This window comes from Trichosurus vulpecula, chromosome 5 (genome assembly GCF_011100635.1).
Source record: "Trichosurus vulpecula isolate mTriVul1 chromosome 5, mTriVul1.pri, whole genome shotgun sequence".
Lineage (NCBI taxonomy): Eukaryota > Metazoa > Chordata > Mammalia > Diprotodontia > Phalangeridae > Trichosurus > Trichosurus vulpecula.
Genome location: NC_050577.1, coordinates 108,872,396 through 108,894,631, shown reverse-complemented (window position 1 = coordinate 108,894,631; position 22,236 = coordinate 108,872,396). Strand labels below are relative to the sequence as shown.

At 38.6% G+C, this 22,236-nt stretch overlaps 1 protein-coding gene across 3 annotated transcripts in view; it reads left to right on the top strand.

The window, feature by feature from the left end:
* TRIM24 (tripartite motif containing 24) overlaps positions 1-22,236 on the top strand; it is a 120,944-nt gene that overhangs the window by 34,473 nt on the left and 64,235 nt on the right. For all 3 annotated transcript variants that reach the window (XM_036759465.1, XM_036759464.1, XM_036759463.1), the window contains exon 2: positions 18,052-18,170. In XM_036759465.1, coding sequence (XP_036615360.1) covers positions 18,052-18,170 — 119 coding nt within the window. The remainder of the gene's footprint in view (positions 1-18,051; positions 18,171-22,236) is intronic.

Genomic DNA, 22,236 nt, shown 5'->3' with positions numbered 1-22,236 from the left:
AACACCACACAATTACTCTTATGCAGTCTTGGGTTTCTAGGAAGGGTCCTGCTGCTGGACATAGTGCTGGAACCAGCCACCTCAGAGGTGACATCCAGGCAGCTCCAACCTCTAGGACTATGTTAAAAGAAGATTAATAGCTAAGATCTATCTGTTAAGAATTGATTTAACTAACTCCATTTTGTTCTGTGTTTGCCATATTATCTACTGCCTCAACATGTACTGTCAGATCATTTGCCTCAGACTAGTTTCCTCCAACATCTATCTTTTTACTTCTAATTGCTTTATGTTTGCAAAGAGGATTTGATAGCCAAGGAAGTCTGCTCTTTATTAGACAAGGGATGTATGGGTTCCCTTTGATCTAGAAGAAATGGCTGTGCTGATAAGGACACAGGACTTCCTTTTAAACTAATGGTAACCATTCTCTAAGTGACTAATAAGCACATCTCTTTGGGTATTGTATTTGCCTCTTGTAGTCATGAATAGTAGAAAGGTATAAGTGTCACTGGTCAAATTATAACAGATGACATGTCATCATCTGCTTCTCATGGAGTGAATAAACTCAAGTTAATCTCTCTCTGCATCAGTGCCTGGTGATTCGCAGTTACCAGTCAACAAACTTAAGAATTCTTGTCATGCCTACCCCAGTGTCGTTTCTATCCCAAGACCTCCACAGGACTCTTAACTTCCTGGGTTGGATGGAAGAGTTTAGAATTATTTTTCTGAGCCCCAATTGAGTGCTTGCTAGAATCTGGGGTCCTTTGTATCTTAACAATTCATCTTCCTTTATATCCTTTGACCACTCATCTATCAAAGACTGGTTCTAGATTAAGAAATCTTTTGTATTTGTATCTTCCCAAGTATCAGGCTTTGGTTGTGTCTCAATTCTTCCTGTTTGTTTTGGTTAGCATTGGCATGTTTAGAAATTGTCCTTTTATTACATACTTGATAACATAAATGGCATGAATATTTCCTTATTTAAAGAACAGAAAAAAAGGAGGTTATATGTAACACTGAATCACTTATGTATGTCTTAGGTTTTTAAAAGCATTTAAGTTTTAGCAGAGTTCTAATACCTATTGTGTCCCCTTTTGAATTTCCTTTAGCTCTCTTCTGCTTTTAGTATTCCATTGATGCTTTTATATATCTATATATAGATAGAAATATTAATTTATCCAATTCTGTTCCATAGTTCTCAGATATTTTCTTGTATAGTTATCTGTATACATATATATATATTTCTGTATGTATATAATCTTGTATAGTTATCTGAAATGATTAGCTTTTTTTTTCTTCCATTTTTGGTGGGAATGAAGTCTCTCTTAGATCTCCTAAATCTCTGTCATCTAAGATCCTTCACCTTTGTAGATTCTTAGCTTTCTTCTATTTTGTGTAGATTTGTTTTTTAAGCTCATTTTTTACTGTTCCCAACAATCTGTTGTCCAAGAAAATCTTACTTTTAGAAAAATTCTGAACTTATTCAACTCTAATCCAAAACCCCCTGAACATTCCATATACAAAATATAACAGTAAAAGGGAATATTATATGTGAATTGAGATGCTTAAGTACAGCTTGCTTCAACATGTTACTTTCAAAGCAATTCTGTTTGTTTCTGAACTTCCTTTAGTTCTGTTCTGTACATTAAAAAAAATGTCTCTCTGATCTCCCTCTGTTCTCCTGATGAAATTTTTAAAAACAACAACTTTGTTACAAATCAGCATATTCCATGTCTATAAATGTGAATGTATCAAGGTCAGTAGCATAGTCAGGAGTCCCTGATTGGTCAAAAGATTGATCCCTGCTTTGATCAAAGTGTTTTGTGTTTATTCTTAATTTTTTTAAAATTTATTTATTTAACATATTTGGTTTTCAGCATTGATTTTCACAACAGTTTGAATTACAAATTTTCTCCCCATTTCTACCCTCCCCCCCACTCCAAGATGGCTATTATATTCCGGTTGCCCTGTTCCCCAGTCAGCCCTCCCCTCTATCACCCCCCTCCCCTCTCATCCCCTTTTCCCTTCCTTTCTTGTAGGGCAAGATAAATTTCTACACCCCATTGCCTGTGTATCTTATTTTTTAGTTGCATGCAAAAATTTTTTTTGTTTTTGAACATCTGATTTTAAAACTTTGAGTTCCAAATTCTCTTCCCTCTTCCCTTCCCACCCACCCTCCCTAAGAAGTCAAGCAATTCAACCTAGGCCACACATGTATCATTATGTATAACCCTTCCACAATACTCATGTTGTGAAAGGCTAACTACATTTTGCTCCTTCTCAACCCATCCCGCTTTATTGAATTTTCTCCCTTGACCCTGTCCCCTTTCCAAAGTGTTTGTTTTGATTACCTCCACCCCCATCTGCCCTCCCCTCCATCATCCCCCCCCTTTTATTTTTTTTTTATCTTCCTCCCTCTTCTTTCCTGTGGGGTAAGATACCCAACTGAGTATGTATGGTATTCCCCCTCAGGCCAAATCTGATGAGAGCAAGGTTCACTCATTCCCCCCTCACCTGCCCTCTCCCCTCCTCCCACAGAACTGCTTCCTCTTGCCACCTTTATGCGAGATAATCCACCCCATTCTGTCTCTCCCTATCTCCCTCTCTCAGTATGTTGCTCTCTCATCCCTTAATTTCATTTTATTTCTTTTAGATATCTTCCCTTCATCTTCAACTCACCCTGTGTCTGCTCTCTCTCTTTTACATATATATATCTATATCTATCTATATATATATATATAAACACACATATATATACACATACATACACATACATACTTATACACATAGATATACATACAAACACATTCACATATATATACATAAACATATATATGTATATATATGTGTATATATATATATATATGCATATTCCCGTCAACTACCCTAATACTGAGGTCTCATGAATCATACACATCATCTTTCCATGTAGGAATGTAAACAAAACAGTTCAACTTTAGTAAGTCCCTTGCAATTTCCGTTTCTTGATTACCTTTTCATGCTTCTCTTGATTCTTGTGTTTGAAAGTCAAATTTTCTATTCAGTTCTGGTCTTTTCACTGAGAAAGCTTGAAAGTCCTCTATTTTATTGAAAATCCATATTTTGCCTTGGAACATGATACTTAGTTTTGCTGGGTATGTGATTCTAGGTTTTAATCCTAGCTCCATTGATCTCCGGAATATCGCATTCCAAGCCCTTCGATCTCTTAATGTAGAAGCTGCCAGATCTTGGGTTATTCTGATTGTGTTTCCACAATACTCAAATTGTTTCTTTCTGGCTGCTTGCAGTATTTTCTCCTTGATCTGGGAGCTCTGGAATTTGGCGACAATATTCCTAGGAGATTTCTTTTTTGGATCTATTTGAGGAGGCGCTCGATGGATTCTTTCAATTTCTATTTTGCCCTGTGGCTCTAGAATATTGGGGCAGTTCTCCTTGATAATTCTTTATTCTTAATTTAATAAACACAAAATACACAATCAACTTAAATATAAAATTTGTACATACACCAAAAATGAGAATTATACATGAAATTGTACGTCTTTTATAATCAGTGTTAATTCTCATTGTTAGAAACATACTTATGTAGTCTAGGAATAAACAATACTCTTTGGGAAGCTAGGAAATTTTTAATTATATTTTACATTTATTCAGTCTGAATAAATGGGTACATCCCTTGAATAGAGTACTGGAGAAAGTACAAAGGACTCAGATGGATGCCACTCCTTTTATTGACACCCCCCCCCCCCCCCATCTCCTGCCAGGCTCTTCATTGGCCAGAAGCAAGCAGTCACTTACGTCATGCCCCCAAATGGCTCTAACCTTTCACCTGACTGACCAGAGGCCTGTTTCTGCTAAAGCTGGAGGGGAAAGGGGAAGGAAGAGGAATACTTTCAACTCTGTGGAAACAAAACTGCTCTCCCCGCTCCCCCCACCCCCCACTCCGGTTTCTTGCATCTTTCATGTCTTTCATTTAGATCTTTATCTGATATGAAAGGCCTTAATTTTTTTCAGTGAAATATGAGGCAAGTTCTCAATGGAAAGGATAGGGGTGTAGATGGTTTGAAGGGGGGCATCTGTGAAATTTGTGGATTGATAGGGAAGGTAAAAGGATTACTTTGCTCCAAGGAGGCCCCAGTTTACATTATGTAACATAAACTGGTAGTGGACTCATTTAACTTAGGTTAGTAACTTTGTAAAAATTTCATTCAACAGCTTGTGAGTTAGGAGGAAAGGTGACTAGGATTGAGATTTATAAAGGCAAGATCTTTCAATAGGATAAAGGAGGAGCAGACACAAGAGAAGAGTGGAGCTGAACTGTTTTACTGAAGGGTCACAATGGGTAAAGGAGTACATAGTATAGGTTGATGGCCTGTGAAAAGAGGGAAAGAGGGCTGGAGTGATGGGAGGTTGAATTGAGGATGAGGAACAGGGTTTGCAGTTGCATGGCAGAGAGAGAGTTGGAATGACAACAGATTATGATCATTTAAAGCATATGAACATGGATATGGGACACGTTGGTGAGGGCAAGATCAAGGCTATGATCTTTCTGTGTAACTCTTCTGGAGCGGAGGAATATGTCATAATGAGAGAAATGATTATTAATAACCAATGATTTGGGGGGATTCAGATTTCCCCTTTTCTCTTATTTTTATTTCAGGACCTCAGTTGCTGAAGGTTGAGCTAATCTGGCTATCTGTCCTCTATTACCCAGGTCGGGCAGCCATTGTGGGTGTTCTGTTTAGGTTTGTGTGGGGATAAATTCTTTGAATAGATTGCCCTAGGCTGGGGTTAATTTACAAGTAAATGAAGTAATCTAAGTTCAAGTCCAGCCCCTCATTGTAATATTCATTAACACTATTCATTGTTAACCAGTCAGAGTTGATTGCCATCCTGGGGAACACCTACTCATTGAGAAAGATGGCCAAGCACCCATCCTTTATTAAAATGCTGGCATCGTTAATAAAATTATTTATTATTAATAAAATGTTTAAAATTACCCAGTCCTTTTTAAATGCTACAATGGGAAATAAGCTGAAGAACTGGAAGGTTAGGGTGTTTGAAAGTATTTTGATGTCTACTGATAGGAATGCAGGAGATGGGAGTGAGAGAATGACTATGAAAGAACCCCGAACTCTGAGGGAAATAGGAGAGTGTTTTAGAGGTCCGTAGTTAAGACACCAGAATCATAATTGGTTAGTAGATACGGGGTGAACGAACCTCAAAGGAGTAGTATTACTGACTGAGTGAGGCCTGAAATCCTATCTTAACCTTATGCCCATCACACATCCTGTCATTTCTATAGAATTTTAGAATTTATTCTTATTTCTGGCATTGAACTCAAACAATGCTTTTAAGCTTTCCCAGTCACCAATGAGGTGAAACAGGGCTATGTGCTTGCTTACATGTCTTTTAGAGTGGTGTTTTCAGCAATGTTGTTGGAAGCTTTCAACCAGGGTGAAAATGCATCAAGGTCAGCTATCGCACTGACCCTAAATTATTTAACTTGAAAAGGCTGCAAGCCAAGACTAAAATGGAGGCAGAGTCATTGCATGATTTTGTTCACAGATGATTATGTTCTGAAGCTGCGATGCAACAAAATATGGAGTGATTATCTGCTGCTTGTGTTAATTTTGGCCTAACAATTAACATGAAGAAAACAGAGGTTCACCACACCGTATGCGGACCCAGTGGTTACAGGAAATGGAGAAATTTTCAATACTGTGGATAAGTTCACTTAACCATAACAGTATACTTTCCAGGAAAGTACACATACATGATATAAGGTTGACTCATGCTTTGCCAGAGCTAGCTCGGTGTTTGGGAGGCTCCAAAGGAAAGTGTGGGAGAGAAGATGTATTTGGTTGCCTACCAAACTGCAGGTCTACAGAGCTGTTACACTGACTTACCTCATTGTTGTGTGCCTGTGAAACGTGGACAGCATACCAGTACCATGCCAGGAAACTGAATCACTTCGATTTCAATTGTCACCTTTGGAAGATCCCAAAGACCATTGGGCAAGATAAAGTAAAGTGCCAGACATTGAGCTGTCAAGCTGAACAGCCACATGTTCAAAACTCTGCCAAATAGAGCACAACTCTGAAGTTATGTTTGCCTAAAAGACTATTTTATGGAAAACTCAACACAAGGCAAGCACTCACATGGAGGTCAGAAGTATCACTATACGAGAACACTCTATCAGTTGTGAGACATGGGAGATGTGCTCACATCAAAGAAGGTGCTGTGCTCCATGAGCAAAGTAGAACTGCAGTAGCCCCCCCAAAAAGTTTGAGGTACAAATTTAGAAACATCTCCACTTTCAATGTTCACATAGACTATTTGTGCCCCAACTGTGGTAGAGCCTTCTGAGCTCATGTTGGTCTAATCAGCCACAGCTGAACACGCTGTGCCTTGACCTCAGTATAGTGGTTGATGTCATTTTGGTCTTCTTCAAGAACAAAGGACAACAGTTATTTCTAATTATAGATTGACTGCCTTTGTCATCACTAAACATCTTCTGATAACAAAAATTTGAGGGGTTTCTGGTGTGAGGAGTAATAGCGTCATACTTAAGATGCTCAGTCTGGTAGCTCATCCTTAAAGTGTGCCCCTGCTTCCATAGAGATGTTGAACCCTAAGGATTGACTATCTTCTGGTACCTACTCAGTACAGAAGAATTTTCCCTGGTGTCACTTTTCTTGTAGATGCACTTAGAATCTAAACCTAGTCCTAAACACATTCATCTTCCTAGCTTGGTTAGTAGATACGGGGTGAACGAACCTCAAAGGAGTAGTATTACTGACTGAGTGAGGCCTGAAATCCTATCTTAACCTTATGCCCATCACACATCCTGTCATTTCTATAGAATTTTAGAATCTCCAGCCTTTCATCAGGTCTCATCATGGTCAAAGAGGTTTTCATTCCATCCCTATTCCTATTTATGTTTTCCTTATATATATATCTCTCCACCCTAGCTTCTAGACTCTAAGACTAACAGGTACTTGAAATCCAGAACAAATTTCTATTTCCCTTCACCTTTGCTACTTTCCCTGACCTTGTTATCACTGACCCTTGGGTGTGATGATTCTCATAGCACCTCTTACGTCTGACAGCACAGGTAGTGCTCTATTGTAGGTCTCTTCCTTATATATCATGACCCTATTTAAAGTGCTGTTCTTTTATAGATTCAAGTATGTAACATTAACATAACATAACAAAAATGTAACATTTACCATCACTCAGAGATTTTGTAAGACATACTTCCTGGAGTTATTCCATTCTGGTTTTTTAGAGCTGCTACCAGGTACGTTTGGTAGTGCCAGTTTGGGTAACTTAAGACCCAATGGATAGATTTAATTCTTTGCATATATATTACAGATAATTGAAATCCCATTATTTTGCTTATGTAGGCTTTTCCCATGAAATATAACCCTCTTAAAATAATGAATTTATTAACATTGGCATCAAACACATTTGACAACAGAAACAGAACAACCAGGTATGAATTACCGTATCTTCTGAATCAACTGGAACCACATTTAATTTAGTCTACCTCTGATAACCTCCCAGGTGTCACAGAACTTAAATAATTTTAAAAAGCAACTCTGGATCTTAGCTTGTACATATAGCAGCTGCTGGATGCTGTATCTTACTTTCGGAGGCCACATGGATCAAAACTTGGCAGAAAACTGACAGTTTTATCTGTATTTCAGTCTTGGCTGCCCTTGCCTATGAAGCTGCTGGTGCAAAATGAAACCGCTGGAGCAAAAAACCCTTGCTGGCCTTGTCCCTTCCTGGTTCAGCTTCAAAGAAAGCCATATTGACATGGTGACCCCATTTCTTGTTTTTGACTCAACTTCCCCTCCCCCTTTCTGAGGGATAGGTCATTAGAGTCTTATAATTTATGTCCCAGCCCAGGTCCGCCTGTTATTTTTTTCTCCCTGTAAGCAACACTGAGCATTCCCCTCTTTTCTGCTAAGTGCTTGTATACCATTTTTAAAACAATTATTATTGATTCCCTGGCATCATTTCCATGTGCTTGACATGCATATCTGGGCTATAAATATTCATAGCTTTATGAATCTAGAACTGGAAGTAACCTCAATCCAATCCCTTTGTGTGGAAACTTTGAGTCCTAGTGAAGTTAAATAACTTGCTCAAGATCACACCGGCAGCCTCCATCTGTAGGAGGATTCAAACTCTGACCCTCCAGCTCCAGAGAATGCCCTTTCCATTGTACTACTCATTCTGTTTGGGCATATCCTTTTATGTCTTCATTAGATGTACTGCTTTGGATTCAGAACATGGTGGTGATAATGTGGTTCTTTTTTTGATCGTTCACTCCTAATATAAAACTTGCCAGTCATACTGAGCAATCCCACTATACTGGCTTCTGGCCAGAAAAAGAGGACTTTTGGACTAGCCATTTTTTTTTTCAAAGTATGCTTTTTATTTATTTCATTAGATATTTCCCTGACATGTAAAGAATTTTCTCTCTCATTTTTAAAACTTTAGTTCCAAATTCTTTTCCTCCCTGGCTACCCCACCTTGAGAAGGCAAACAAGTTGATTTTGATTTTGATTATATATGTGAGGTCATGTAGAACATTTTTAGCCATGTTGCAAAAGAAAGTACAGACCAAATAAAACAATAAAAATAAAAAGGAAAAAAAGTACGCTTCAGTCTTCATCATGAGTTCATCAGTTCTCTAGAGATGGATAGCATTTTTTTATCGTGTGTCTTTGGGATTGTCTTGGATCATTGTCTTGATCAGAGTAGCTAAGTCTTTCACAGTTGATCATCCTTATAATATTGCTGTGTACAGTGTTCTGGTTCTGCTCATTTCACTTTGCATCAGTTCAAATACGTCGTTCCATGTTTTTCTGAGACCATCCTGCTCATCATCTCTGATAGCACAATAGTATTTCATCACAATCCTATGCCACAACTTGTTCAGACATTCCCCAAGTAATGGACATCCCGTCATTTCCAATTTTTCACCATCATGAAAAGACCTGCAATAAATAGGTCCTTTTTCTTTGATTTATTTGGGAGTACAGATCTACTAGTGGTGTTGCTGTGTCAAAGGGCATACATAGTTTTATAGCCCTTTGGGCAGTTATTGTAACAATAATGTTGCTAGCAGCTGCTGTTGAGGGTGTTAGACCAATAATACCAGCATACAGGAGGGGTGCTAGCAGTTTCTTTGATCTGCTTTTCTAAGGAAAGCAACTCTAAGGGGTTAACAATCTTACTTTAATTAAACACACACACACACACACACTCATATATGTGTATGTATACACACACACACACATACACACACACACACACATATATATATATATATATATATATATATATATATATATATATATATATATATATATATATATATATATATATATATATAAAATCATTCACTTAGTTCAGGGGGAAAAGCCAGCACCCTGAAGTTCAGAGAGAATACAAAGAGAAATTACAATACCAAAGCCAGGAGGGCTCCATCGCATGAATACTCTTCCCATGAGTAAGCCCCCAAAGCAGAATGCCCACCTCAGAGCATATATACTCTGTTTAGGGCCTTGGGGCCTAGCGCCTACTTAGGAAAATGGTGCGGGAAAGATCTTTAATCACTAGCACTACATCATATATATAGTTTCCAATCAATGACTCTTAATTCAAACAAAGGCAAGACTCACAGGCACTTGATTGGCCTTAGTGCTGAGAAGCACTCCAAAACAAAAAACAACAAAAAAGTCCCATCCTGCTTCCCATTACAGTTATCAATTGTTTTCTAAAATGCTTGGACTAGTTGAAAATAAAACTCCATTAACAGTGTGCTTTAGTGTCCCAATTTTTCCACATCCTCTCAAGCATTTATCAGTTTCCTTTTCTGTCTTGTTTGTCTTTTTTTAAAATACATTTTTATTCCTATGTTGCTTTTTATGTCACTAGTTTGTCTTTTCCACGATGTTATTCCTTAGAGCACAGTAATATTCGATTAAATTAACGAGGCACAATTATTTTAGCCATCCACAGTCTGTGAGCATATGCTTCGTTTCCAGTTCTTTGCTACCACAAAAAAGTACTGCTATAAACATTTTGTTGCATATGCATATGAGTACTGGATTCTCTCAGTTGAGGAGTATGAACATTTAGTCATTTTATTTGGCACTGATTCCCAATTGCTTTCCAACATGTTTATACTGATTCACAGCTACACTAACAATGCAGTGGTGTTTGTTCCTGTCTTCCTTCCCACAACCTCACCAACATCAGCTATTGCCACATTTGTCAATTTGCTGGATGTGAGAATAAAAAAACCTTAGGGCTGTTTTAATTTGCATTTTTTAATTAGTGATTTGGAACATCTTTTCATGGCTATTCATAGTTTGTAATTCTTCTTTTGAGAATTATTCATATCTTTTGATCACTTATTAACTGCAGAATGGCATCAGGTTTCTTATATATGTTAGTTATTTTATGTCATAGATATCAAGCCTTTTTCTGAGAAATTTGATATAAAGATTCCCCCATCCTTTATGTAGCTACCTAGATGTATTAATTGTCCAATGTTAAGGTTACATTTCCATTTTTAATTTACTGTGAAGCATGACATAAGATGTTAATCTAATTTCTACCAGTCCTCTCCAGTTTGTGTGTGTTTTTATATAGTTCTTTCCTAAGTAATTTTGTTTTTAGGTTTATTGTGCTCTGATTATTGAGTTTAATTCTTATTCTTTCTGTTCTACTGATTTACTCTATAATTCTTATATATATTTTCCATACCTCCCCACTTTGAGACATATGTTGTAATAATTTTAAAAGAGTAATGAAAAAAAGGTCATCTAACCACCACTAAAAAGTTAGATTATGTGTAATATTCCTCATCCATCATCCTCTATTTTTCATTTATACAATCACCCATATTACCTGCAAACCTCTATTATCATCCATCCTACTTACCTCCTGTTAATACTTTTTATTTTTTTTCAATTTAAATTTATTTTTTTAACATATTTAGTTTTCAGCATTGATTTTCACAAGAGTTTGAATTACAGATTTTCTCCCCATCTCCCCCCTCCTGCCCACTCCAAGATAGCATACATTCTGGTTGCCCTATTCCCCAGCCAGCCCTCCCCTCTGTCACCCCACTCCCCTCCCATCCCCTTTTCCCTTCCCTTCCTGTAGGGCAAGATAAATTTCTACACCCCATTGCCTGTGTATTTTATTTTCTAGTTGCATGCAGAAACTTTTCGTTTTTGAACATCTGTTTTTAAAACTTTGAGTTCCAAATTCTTTCCCCTCTTCCCTTCCCAGCCCCCCCCCCCCCCCAAGAAGTCAAGCAATTCAACACAGGCCACATGTGTATCATTATGTATAACCCTTCCACAATACTCATGTTGTGAAAGACTAACTATATTTTGCTCCTTCCCAAACCATCCCCCTTTATTGAATTTTCTCCCTTGACCCTGTCCCCTTTTGAAAGTGTTTGTTTTTGACTACCTCCACCCCCAACAGCCCTCCCCTCCATCTTCCCCCCCTTTTTTTTTATCTTCTTCCCTCTTCTTTCCTGTGGGGTAAGATTCCCAATTGGGTATGTATGGTATTCCCTCCTCAGGCCAAATCTGATGAGAGCATGGTTCACTCATTCCCCCCTCGCCTGCCCTCTCCCCTTCTCCCACAGAACTGCTTCCTCTTGCCACCTTTATGCGAGATAATCCACCCCATTCTGTCTCTCCCTATCTCCCTCTCTCAGTATGTTCCTCTCTCATCCCTTAATTTGATTTTATTTCTTTTAGATATCTTCCCTTCATCTTCAACTCACCCTGTGTCCTCCCCCCCCCTGTCTCTGTGTGTGTGTGTGTGTGTGTGTGTATATACACACACACATAGATATATACATACATACACATTCACTTACATACATACATAAACATATACATATATGCATATTCCCTTCAGCTACCCTAATACTGAGGTCTCATGAATCATACACATCATCTTTCCATGTAGGAGTGTAAACAAAACCGTTCACCTTTAGTAAGTCCCTTGCAATTTCTGTTTCTTGATTACCTTTTCATGCTTCTCTTGATTCTTATGTTTGAAAGTCAAATTTTCTATTCAGTTCTGGTCTTTTCAATGAGAAAGCTTGAAAGTCCTCTATTTTATTAAAAGTCTGTATTTTGCCTTGGAGCATGATACTCAGTTTTGCTGGGTAGGTGATTCTTGGTTTTAATCCTAGCTCCATTGACCTCCGGAATATTGTATTCCAAGCCCTTCGATCTCTTAATGTAGAAGCTGCCAGATCTTGGGTTATTCTGATTGTGTTTCCACAATACTCAAATTGTTTCTTTCTGGCTGCTTGCAGTAATACTTTTTATTTATGCCAATCATCTTTTGTGCCTCTAATTTTGACTATTACCTTACTTATCAGGATTATGTTCCCCATTACAAACTAATTCTAAACTTCAAAATTGTTCATCAGTGTGTCTCAGAACATCTCATGTCCTTGAAAACCTACGTAGTTTTTTTCTTCTGCCTTTCTCAGGGATACTTTGCAATTTTTCCCCTTTAAGTGTTATCAGGCCTACTATAGCCCTAGAACAATTTTTTTTTTGCTCATAATTAGTGCTAAATATGAGTTTGTTGGGGCAGCTACATGGTATAGTAGATAGCATGCTGGGCCTGGAGTTAGGAAGACTCATCTTACTGAGTTAATATTACTTTATTTCCCAAGTTACATGTATAATTTTTAACATTCATTTTTAAAAATTTCTGAATTTGGATTTGGCCTCAGACACTTAACTAGCTGTGTGACCCACAGCAAATCAAGTGACTGGCAAATCCTTTTGCCTCAGTTTCCTCATCTATAAAATGACCTGGAGAAAGAAATGGCAAATTATGCCAGTATCTTTGCCAAGATAACCCCAAATGGGGTCACTATAAGTCCTAAGTGGTTGAAAAATGACTTAACAACAACAAATATGCTTCTTGGCTTGAACTGTTCCCTGACTAAAAAGTCTTCTCCGCAGAAGCTGCTAAGCTTTTTGGCTTATTAAAATCCTACTCCCATCATCTTGATTGTCTTTCCAGATTAGAAAAGTCTTTCCTCCAAAGGGAAGGTATAGTTAGGTAACTCTGTGGATAGCCCTGGCCTGGGCCTAGAATTAGGAAGACCTGAGTTCACATTTGGTCTTAGACACATAACTAACTAGCTCTATCACTATGAGCAAGCCACTTAACCCCCTTTACCTCTGTTTATTCATTTGTTAAAATGAAGATAATCGCAAACACCTCCCAGGGTTGTTGTATGGTTCTAATAGTGCCTGGCACTATGCTATCTATATAATGGCAGTATATAAATTTTATTTAATATTATTGTTGTTACCACCGCCACCACCACTACCACTACTACAGTAGATGCTGATCTCTTTCTTCATTATTAAGTTTCAACTGCATCTAGCACAAAGTGATTTTACCTAGTCAGAGATTTGACCATATGACTCGGTGAACTTCTGGAGCTCCCAGTTGCAACTACTATAAAATATAATGCTCTTCTCTGTTAAGCTTTTACAGCCTTTCCTTCAACCTATTTTCCAATCTCATTCTTTGATCCAGTTATACTAGTCTTCTCCCTGTTGTTTCCATGTGACATTCCATCTCTGTTATCCATGCATTTACACCAGCTGTCCTCAGGCCTCCCTCTTCAGCTTCATCTCATAGACTCTTCTCTCTCCAATATATGGCTCAAATTCCACTTCATATATGCCTTTCCTTATCATCTTGACTCAAATTATTTTGCATTTAATATCTTTATATATACTTATATAGTTGTTTTTCCTGTTCGAATGTAATCTCTTCACATGTAGGAGTTGTTCAGTTACTGTATTTGTATTCGCAGCATCTAGCACTGTCCTTGGCACATAATAGGTACTAAATACGTACTGATTGGTTAATTTGTTCAATAAACTTCAGTTGGGAACAAAATTAATAAATGTATTAAAGCATGTTATATAAGTCCGTTACTAGAGATTAACTGTGTAATAACAACTCACGTGTAGTGATTTACCCAAGTCTCTTCCCAACAGTCCTGTGAGGCAGATTAAATCAAATCAACCAGCATTTATTGAGTGCTGGTATCTCATTTTCAGATTTCTATTTATTTATTTTAGTTTTCAGCATTCACTTCCACAAGATTTTGAGTTCCAAATTTTCTCCACATCTCTCCCCTTCCCCCACCCAAGATGGCATGCATTCTGATTATCCTTTCTCCCAATCTGCTCTACTTTCTATCACACCCTATGTCCGTCTTTTTCTTATCCCCTTCCCCCTCTATTTTCCTGTAGGATAAGATAGATTTCTATACCCCATTGCCTGTGCATCAAATTTCCTGGTTGCATGTAAAAACAATTTAACATTCATTTTTTTAAAGCTTCCAGTGTGGAAGGTATACTGTCCCAAGCTTTAGGGGTTTGTGCAGTTGTTTTCAGAGATATTTCTAGGGACCTGTAAGTTTTCAGTTTTTCTGAGGTGGTATGATCTAAGCAGAGTTGTTTACTCCTCCTGTACTGTACTCTGGTCAGTGAATGACTGACCGACCTCACTTACTCTTTTCTGCCCTGGAACTGTGAGGATTCCCTCTCCATTGTTGCCACAAGCTCTGCTATGCCAGTTCTTCTCCTTGCCTCAGGACTACAACCTAGATCTAAGCATGGGCAAAGCAACAGAGACCTGCTTCAGTGCCAGCAGAGACCCCCTGTAATCTCCTTTTGACCAGTTGGTTGATCCCCTTACCACCTGTGGGTTGAGACCTCTGGAAACAGCTACTGCCACCACCACTACTGCTGCCCCAGGGCTGAACTGGGGCAGGGTATGGATTGCACTTCTTTCTCACCCAAGGGCATCAGACCTTTTCCACTAACCTTCTATGGTGTTCTTGGCATTTGTGGGTTGAGAAGTCTGGAAACAGGCTCAGCTGCCACTGATTTCGTACCCTGAGGCCTGCTCCAGGTTTCTTAGGGCCACTCTGGACTGCTTTCCCCTTCAGCTTCCCGCAACAGACCTTTCCTGTCATTCTCCCAGGTTGTCTTGGCTTGGAAATTTGTTTCACTTTGTCTTTTTGTGGGTTATGCTAGTCTAGAATTTGTTTAGGATCATTTTTTTTACAGGTATTGTGGGGTTTGAGGGGGGAGAGGTCAAGTGAGACCCTGATTTTACTCCACCATCTTGACTCTGTTCCCCCTAGTGCTGTTATCTCTTAGGTATTATACCAAGCTTTGTTTATCCAGATGAAACTAGGGAAGTCCAAAATCACTGTAATGCCAATCACAGCAGCACACTTTGAGGACTGTTGCTGTGAATAATTTCAAGGGTCTAATTGCATAGTATAATGAACTCTATTCAGCAGTAAACCAAAGCATTGTTCAATAAAGTAAAGCATAATATTCATAACAATATCCTTAAGTAAAACATAATTATATATGTGTGTGTGTGTGTGTGTGTGTGTGTGTGTGTGTGTGTATATATATATATATATATATATAAATATATATATATATATATATATATAATTACACTCACATATGGCACATAGCATATATCATTGTATTCAGTACCATTCCCCAAAATATTTGTTTACATAATCAAGGGGTCCCAAGCTAGAGTCTTCCCTAACACAACACATCCTTAAGGGGTAGGAGAAAATACTACACCATCACCCCTAGGTCACAGTAAGAACAATCTTCTTAATGAAAACCAAGCGTCCAAGTAAAGTCCTCTTTCGTCTCGACTCAAGATTGACTTACAAGTCCCATGGCTTTTCCTCTGTGGGTTGACTGCTCATAACTCTCACCTGCGTTCACAAGGCAGGTAGCTCTCTGTTGCTGCTCCAGGTCTCAGCTCATGGGTACTACTCCACTCCAAGTTCTTCCTGCCCAAAAGCAGGCTCCAGGGGCTCCTGGCAATAGCTTCTGCCTCTGGGGGGAAAAAAGCTTAACAGGGCAACAACACACACTACCAGCACCACCATCTCCATTCACCTCCAAAGTCCAGAGGCTCTGTGATAACAACTCAGTTCACTTTAACAGCTCTCCAAAGGGGCTTATGCCAAGCCTCTTTCCCATGGGCAGGTTTCTGCCCTATAGCTCTATTTGCTTTTACAGCTCGGAAGCTCCTTCAGCAAGTCTCTGCAATCAAAGGTCTCCTCTCCGCTCTCAGACGTCTCCTTCCAGCTCTCAGACGTCTCCTCCCAGCTCTCAGAGGACTCCTCCCAGCTCTCAGAGGTCTCCTCCCAGCTCTCAGAGGTCTCCTCCCAGCTCTCAGAGGTCTCCTCCCTGCTCTCAGAGGTCTCCTCTCAGCTCTTAAAGGTTTCCTCCCAGTTCAGTTCTCAAAGCTCATTCTTCTTTGTCTCTTCTCTTCATTCTCTTCTTTCCAATGCTGGCTCACCCTCTCGACACTAGCCCTATCAATATCTGCTTTCTCTCAACACTGGCTGTCTTTATATACAGTTCTAGTTGGTATCTGATTGACTAAAACTCAGTCTACATGTCTGATTGGTTAGAACTCACATACAAGTCTGATTGGCTAGAACTAGACATGTCTGATATGCTAGAGCCCACATAAAGGTCTCTGGCTAGACCTCAATCCAGCAAAAAGACTTTACTTTGCTTGCTTTACATTCCACCCCTCCAGGATCCTCGGCCTTACAATCTAAATGGCCATGGATCCAGGAACAAATAGAGGCACTATACTTTTCCATCCGGTCCATCTGCCTATGCCAAATGTAGCACCAATATGATGTTTGCAGTGCCTTTGGCGGCTATGAATATGCTGGTATAGTTCTGAATCAGAAAATATATGCAAGACAGAACCAAAACATTTTTTCAAACACCAGAAAGCCAAATCCCAACACTAGAAAGCCAGATCCGCCATAGCAACAAAGAAGTTTATACACAATAACGATGTAGGGGGCACTGCCAGCCCCAAGCCTCTCCCTGCTAGGGCCTTCCCACAAACACCCACAGCTAGCTCTAGCTGCGTACTTCCTCCCTCCCTCTCTCTCTCTCTATCTATCTGTCTCTCTCAGCTCTAACTGTTGTGACCAAATTCCTTCCTCTCAGCTCTGTTCCACCCTTCCTTTTACCCCTGTTCAGCAAGCTCCTTCCACCAAATGCTTCATGTGACTCAAATTCATGTAACTTAGGCTTCCATGTGACTTAAGCAGATCACATGGGTCTCTGAATGGATGGAAAAGATCTTTCCATTAAGCAAAAATACATTAACAATATAGTCACATAATCTACTAGGTACTGTTACCAGGATTAGATCTCATGCTCTCTATTTCCACACTATCCACACTATACCTCTAACAGAGTCATCTTTTAGTAAACTTGGCACATTAGAGATTTTTCATTAAATTTGAATCTCTAAATGAGAACGACTGCTACACAGTATACACTTTTAAACCTGGAAGGGGACGTATTTTTTATGGATTCAGTTATTGTTTGTTCATGCTGACAGGAATACCTCCTTATGAGGGAGAACATTACTCTTTCCTCAGTCATTACTTGGGCATAGATGCAAAAAATATTTCCAAGGCTATCAAGTATTTATAGCTTTGTTCAGTCAAATATTTTTGTGTTCATTTTATACTATCCTATTCCAAGCATGGGGAATGCAAAGAAGTTTGGCACTCTTGAATATGTGGATCATCGTTATAAAATAAATGGTCTATAAAGAAGATGCTAAATTCACAATATAAAAGGTTGTAACAATTATTCTTTGCCCTTTAGGCCTAGATTCACAATATATGGTGGAGAGATTTGTTAAATATTTAAATGTTACGCAATTAATATTTATGCATCATTTAATACATTAAAATTGCTTTCTTAGAAGTGGAAGCAGATAAGATTTTTGAAGCTGTATAGTGTGAAAGTACTTTGTCACTTTAATGTTGCGTCATTTGGATTCTGAAATTTTCAAATAGCTGGACTCATTTGGTATGTATCCTAATTTTTCCTAAACTAAGTGTTGCTTTTGTGTTTTTTTTCCCAGTTGGGGTCATTCGTTGTCCAGTTTGCAGCCAAGAATGTGCAGAGAGACATATTATAGATAATTTTTTTGTAAAAGATACTACAGAGGTGCCCAGCAGTACAGTAGAAAAGTCTAATCAGGTGAGTGTTCCAATAAATGTCATCTCATTTGCAACGTCCATCTGTAAGAATGTTTACGGGAAAAAAGATAAGCAAAATTTTACAGTAAAATAAAAAGTAGCTGGTTGCTAGAATTTTAGACATAGAAGTGACCACATGGTCACCCCAAAACAGAAGTAGGTGTAAAACCTTTGGTCAAATAGATTTTTCATTAGAGTAAGCCGTTACTTTAAACTCAGCTTAGCTTTTATCGTTCTTTCTCTGACCACAATGCTTGAGACTGTAATCCAGCACATGACAAAGTTTCACTGGTGAACTTAAAATTTCTTTCCAACATGCTTTTTTACTCACATTTATTTTTAAAGTTTGACAGCAGTCTTGGTCCACTCTATGTCATATTGTGAATTCCACTTGATAAACTCACAGTTTTGACTTATCCACAGGAAGCTGACTCAGGGAAATACTTCCATATCAATAATAAGTCTTTTTCTGTTAAGATAAAATGTCTCATTCTTCAGGGTATTATCTGGTGTATACAATGTCCTGTGCCAATCAGTTATTGTTTTTGTTGTTTTTAGGGAATATGTTTGCAATACCTATATAGAGAGGTGACTTCTGTGTAATCTTAACTCTTTGGTTTCTCTGGTTTCCCATACATTCCTCCCCATTGACACTTTTTTCCTCACCTTTGCATTTTAGTCACCTGTTAATCAGCAAAACCCATCAGTACATTGAAAAAGTCTGAAATTTATATGCATGAACTACAAAACATTCTCTGGGATGAGATTATCTTCTCATCTCTTCTTTAGAGCCATGCTTGTTCTTTGTAACTCTGCAACGTTAACTTTTGATTATTTTTTCCATTTACATTGTTTTTAGTCATTATGCATATTCTTTTGGGAGCTCTACTTCATTTTACATCAGTATATGCTTCTCTGTATCCATCTTACTCATTTTTTTATACCACCATAATATTCCATTAAATTCATAAACTTCAGTTTAAGTCATTCCCCAGTTGAAGAGCATCTACTTTGTTTCTAGTTCTTTGCTATCATAAAAAGTACTCCAATAAATATTTTTCATGTCTATGCTTAGGATCTCTGGGTCAGCATGTGGAAATTTTTTTCACTTTAATTGCGTAATTCCAAATCGATTTCCAAAATTTCACAAAATTCTACAACATTGATTATTACTGCCTTACTTCAACTTACTTATACTACTTACTTTAAGGTAAAACCTCAGAGCTATTTTGATTTGCATTTTTCACAAAACTGGTTGTTCATATGCTTTAACCATCTTTTTATTAGGGAATGATGTGTTTACATGCATGTATTCAAACGGGTTTCGTCATGTGTGTGGGGTGTACATACACATCCACACTTGTATATGTTTATTTATCTTGGATACCAAACACTTACCAGAGAAATTTGATTTGAAGATATTTTCCCCATGCAACCACTTCCCTTATTGTAGATTAGTTAATTTTCTTTGTGCAGAAGCTTTTCAGTTTCACATAATCGAATTTATCTATTTTATTGTATTTGCTTCTATCTCATTTTGGCTAAAATACATCTCCTAGGAGAGAAACAATATTTCATATGGGGGAATAAAAGAATCTCAAGGGTTATAAAGAAAGTAAATTAGGAAAGAGGGGATTCTTATCAGTTCTAGATAATCAAACCTTTAGAACTGGTCACTGCAGTGATGAGCCACCAGTTTAAACAAGTGAAAAAGCCAGTCTCACGGAGAGGTGATGAACTGAAAATGCAAAAAGACATATATTTTCAGACATGAACAATTTGGAAATTTTTTTTTGCTAGTCTATGTATATAATATTGAGTGTTTTCTGAAAACCATTTAGATTAATGGGGAAGGGCATTTAGGGGATAGACATTAAATAAAAAATACCTCCTACTTGAAAAAAAATTAAAAAGGAAAGAAAATATGAAAATAATACATTAACTCTTAGCTGTTAAGATACATATGATTGCCTTTTCTAATTCTAATTAATGTGTAGTATGGTGTGGAAGCTTAATTTCTTTCTGATTGCTTTCTAGTTTTACCAACATTTGGAGGGGGTATCACATATATAGTTCTTACATTCTCTTTTGTTTTTGGAGAGGGGAAGGCAGGACGATTGGGGTTAAGTGACTTGCCCAAGGTCACACAGCCAGTAAGTGGGTCAAGTGTCACTGAGTTTTATTCTTATTGATTCTCCTTAGTTCCATTGATCTAGTTTTTTTTTACTTTTTTTCCCCCAACAAATGCCAGTTTTGGTCTTGGGGGGGGCGGAGCCAAGATGGCGGCTGAAAAGCAGGGACTAGCGTCAACTCCCCACCGAGTCCCTCCAAAAACCTATAAAAAAATGGCTCTGAACCAATTCTAGAACTGCAGAATCCACGAAAGAGCAGAGGGAAGCAGGACTCCAACCCAAGACACCCTGGATGGTCTCTGGGTAAGGTCTATCCCGCAGGGAGCTGGAAGCGGAGGGGAGCAGAGCCCAGTGTGGGTGGCAAGGACCAACCAGACCAGGAGCCAGGCGGAGTGTGCCCTAGCGCCCTGAATCAGTGAGCTGCAGCAGTTACCAGACTTCTCAACCCACAAACACCAAAGACAACAGAGAAGGTTAGTGGGAAAAGCTGCGGGAGTGGAAGGAGTTTAGCTACCGCTGGTGGGGCAGCTACAGAAGTACAGCTGCAGTTGCTTCTGGCCCCAGGCCCACCTGGTGGGAGGAATTAAGTGGCGGATCAGAGCAGGAGTGCACAATCTGCTGAAGATCTAAGCCCAGTCCAGGTTGGGGGTTCTTGGGGAAGGAGGAGTGCTGGTGTGGCAGAGCTGGCGCATCCCCCCAAGCTTGGAACATAGAACTCTCTGGTCTACAAGCAGTTGTACCCCACTGAAAAACTCAAGGGTCAAGTTGGTTGGTTGGGAATATGGCCAGGCAGCGAAAATGCACCCAGATTCAGTCTCAGACTTTGGAATCTTTCTTTGGTGACAAAGAAGACCAAAACGTACACCCAGAAGAAGTCAACAAAGTCAAAGAGCCCTACAAGAAAAGCCTCCAAGAAAAACATGAATTGGTCTCAGGCCATGGAAGAGCTCAAAAAGGATTTGGAAAAGCAAGTTAGAGAAGTAGAGGAAAAATTGGGAAGAGAAATGAGAAGGATGCAAGAAAACCATGAAAAATAAGTCAATGACTTGCTAAAGGAGACTCAAAAAAATGCTGAAAAATACACTGAAGAAAACAACACTTTAAAAAATAGACTAACTCAAATGGCAAAAGAGCTCCAAAAAGCCCATGAGGAGAAGAATTCCTTGAAAGGCAGAATTAGCCAAATGGAAAAGGAGGTCCAAAAGACCACTGAAGAAAATACTACTTTAAAAATTAGATTGGAGCAAATGGAAGCTAGTGACTTTATGAGAAATCAAGATATTGTAAAACAGAACCAAAGGAATGAAAAAGTGGAAGACAATGTGAAATATCTCCTTGGAAAAACCACTGACCTGGAAAATAGATCCAGGACAGATAATTTAAAAATTATTGGACTACCTGAAAGCCATGATCAAAAAAAGAGCCTAGATATCATCTTTCAAGAAATTATCAGGAGAACTGCCACAGGGCAAAATAGAAATTGAAAGAATCCACATATCGCCTCCTCAAAAAGATCACAAAAAGGAAACTCCTAGGAATATGGTTGCCAAATTCCAGAGCTCCCAGATCAAGGAGAAATACTGCAAGCAGCCAGAAAGAAACAATTTGAGTATTGTGGAAACACAATCAGAATTACACAAGATCTAGCAGCTTCTACGTTAAGAGATCGAAGGGCTTGGAATACGATATTCCGGAGGTCAATGGAGCTAGGATTAAAACCAAGAATCACCTACCCAGCAAAACTGAGTATCATGCTCCAAGGCAAAATATGGACTTTTAATAAAATAGAGGACTTTCAAGCTTTCTCATTGAAAAGACCAGAGCTGAATAGAAAATTTGACTTTCAAACACAAGAATCAAGAGAAGCATGAAAAGGTAATCAAGAAACAGGAATTGCAAGGGACTTACTAAAGGTGAACGGTTTTGTTTACACAC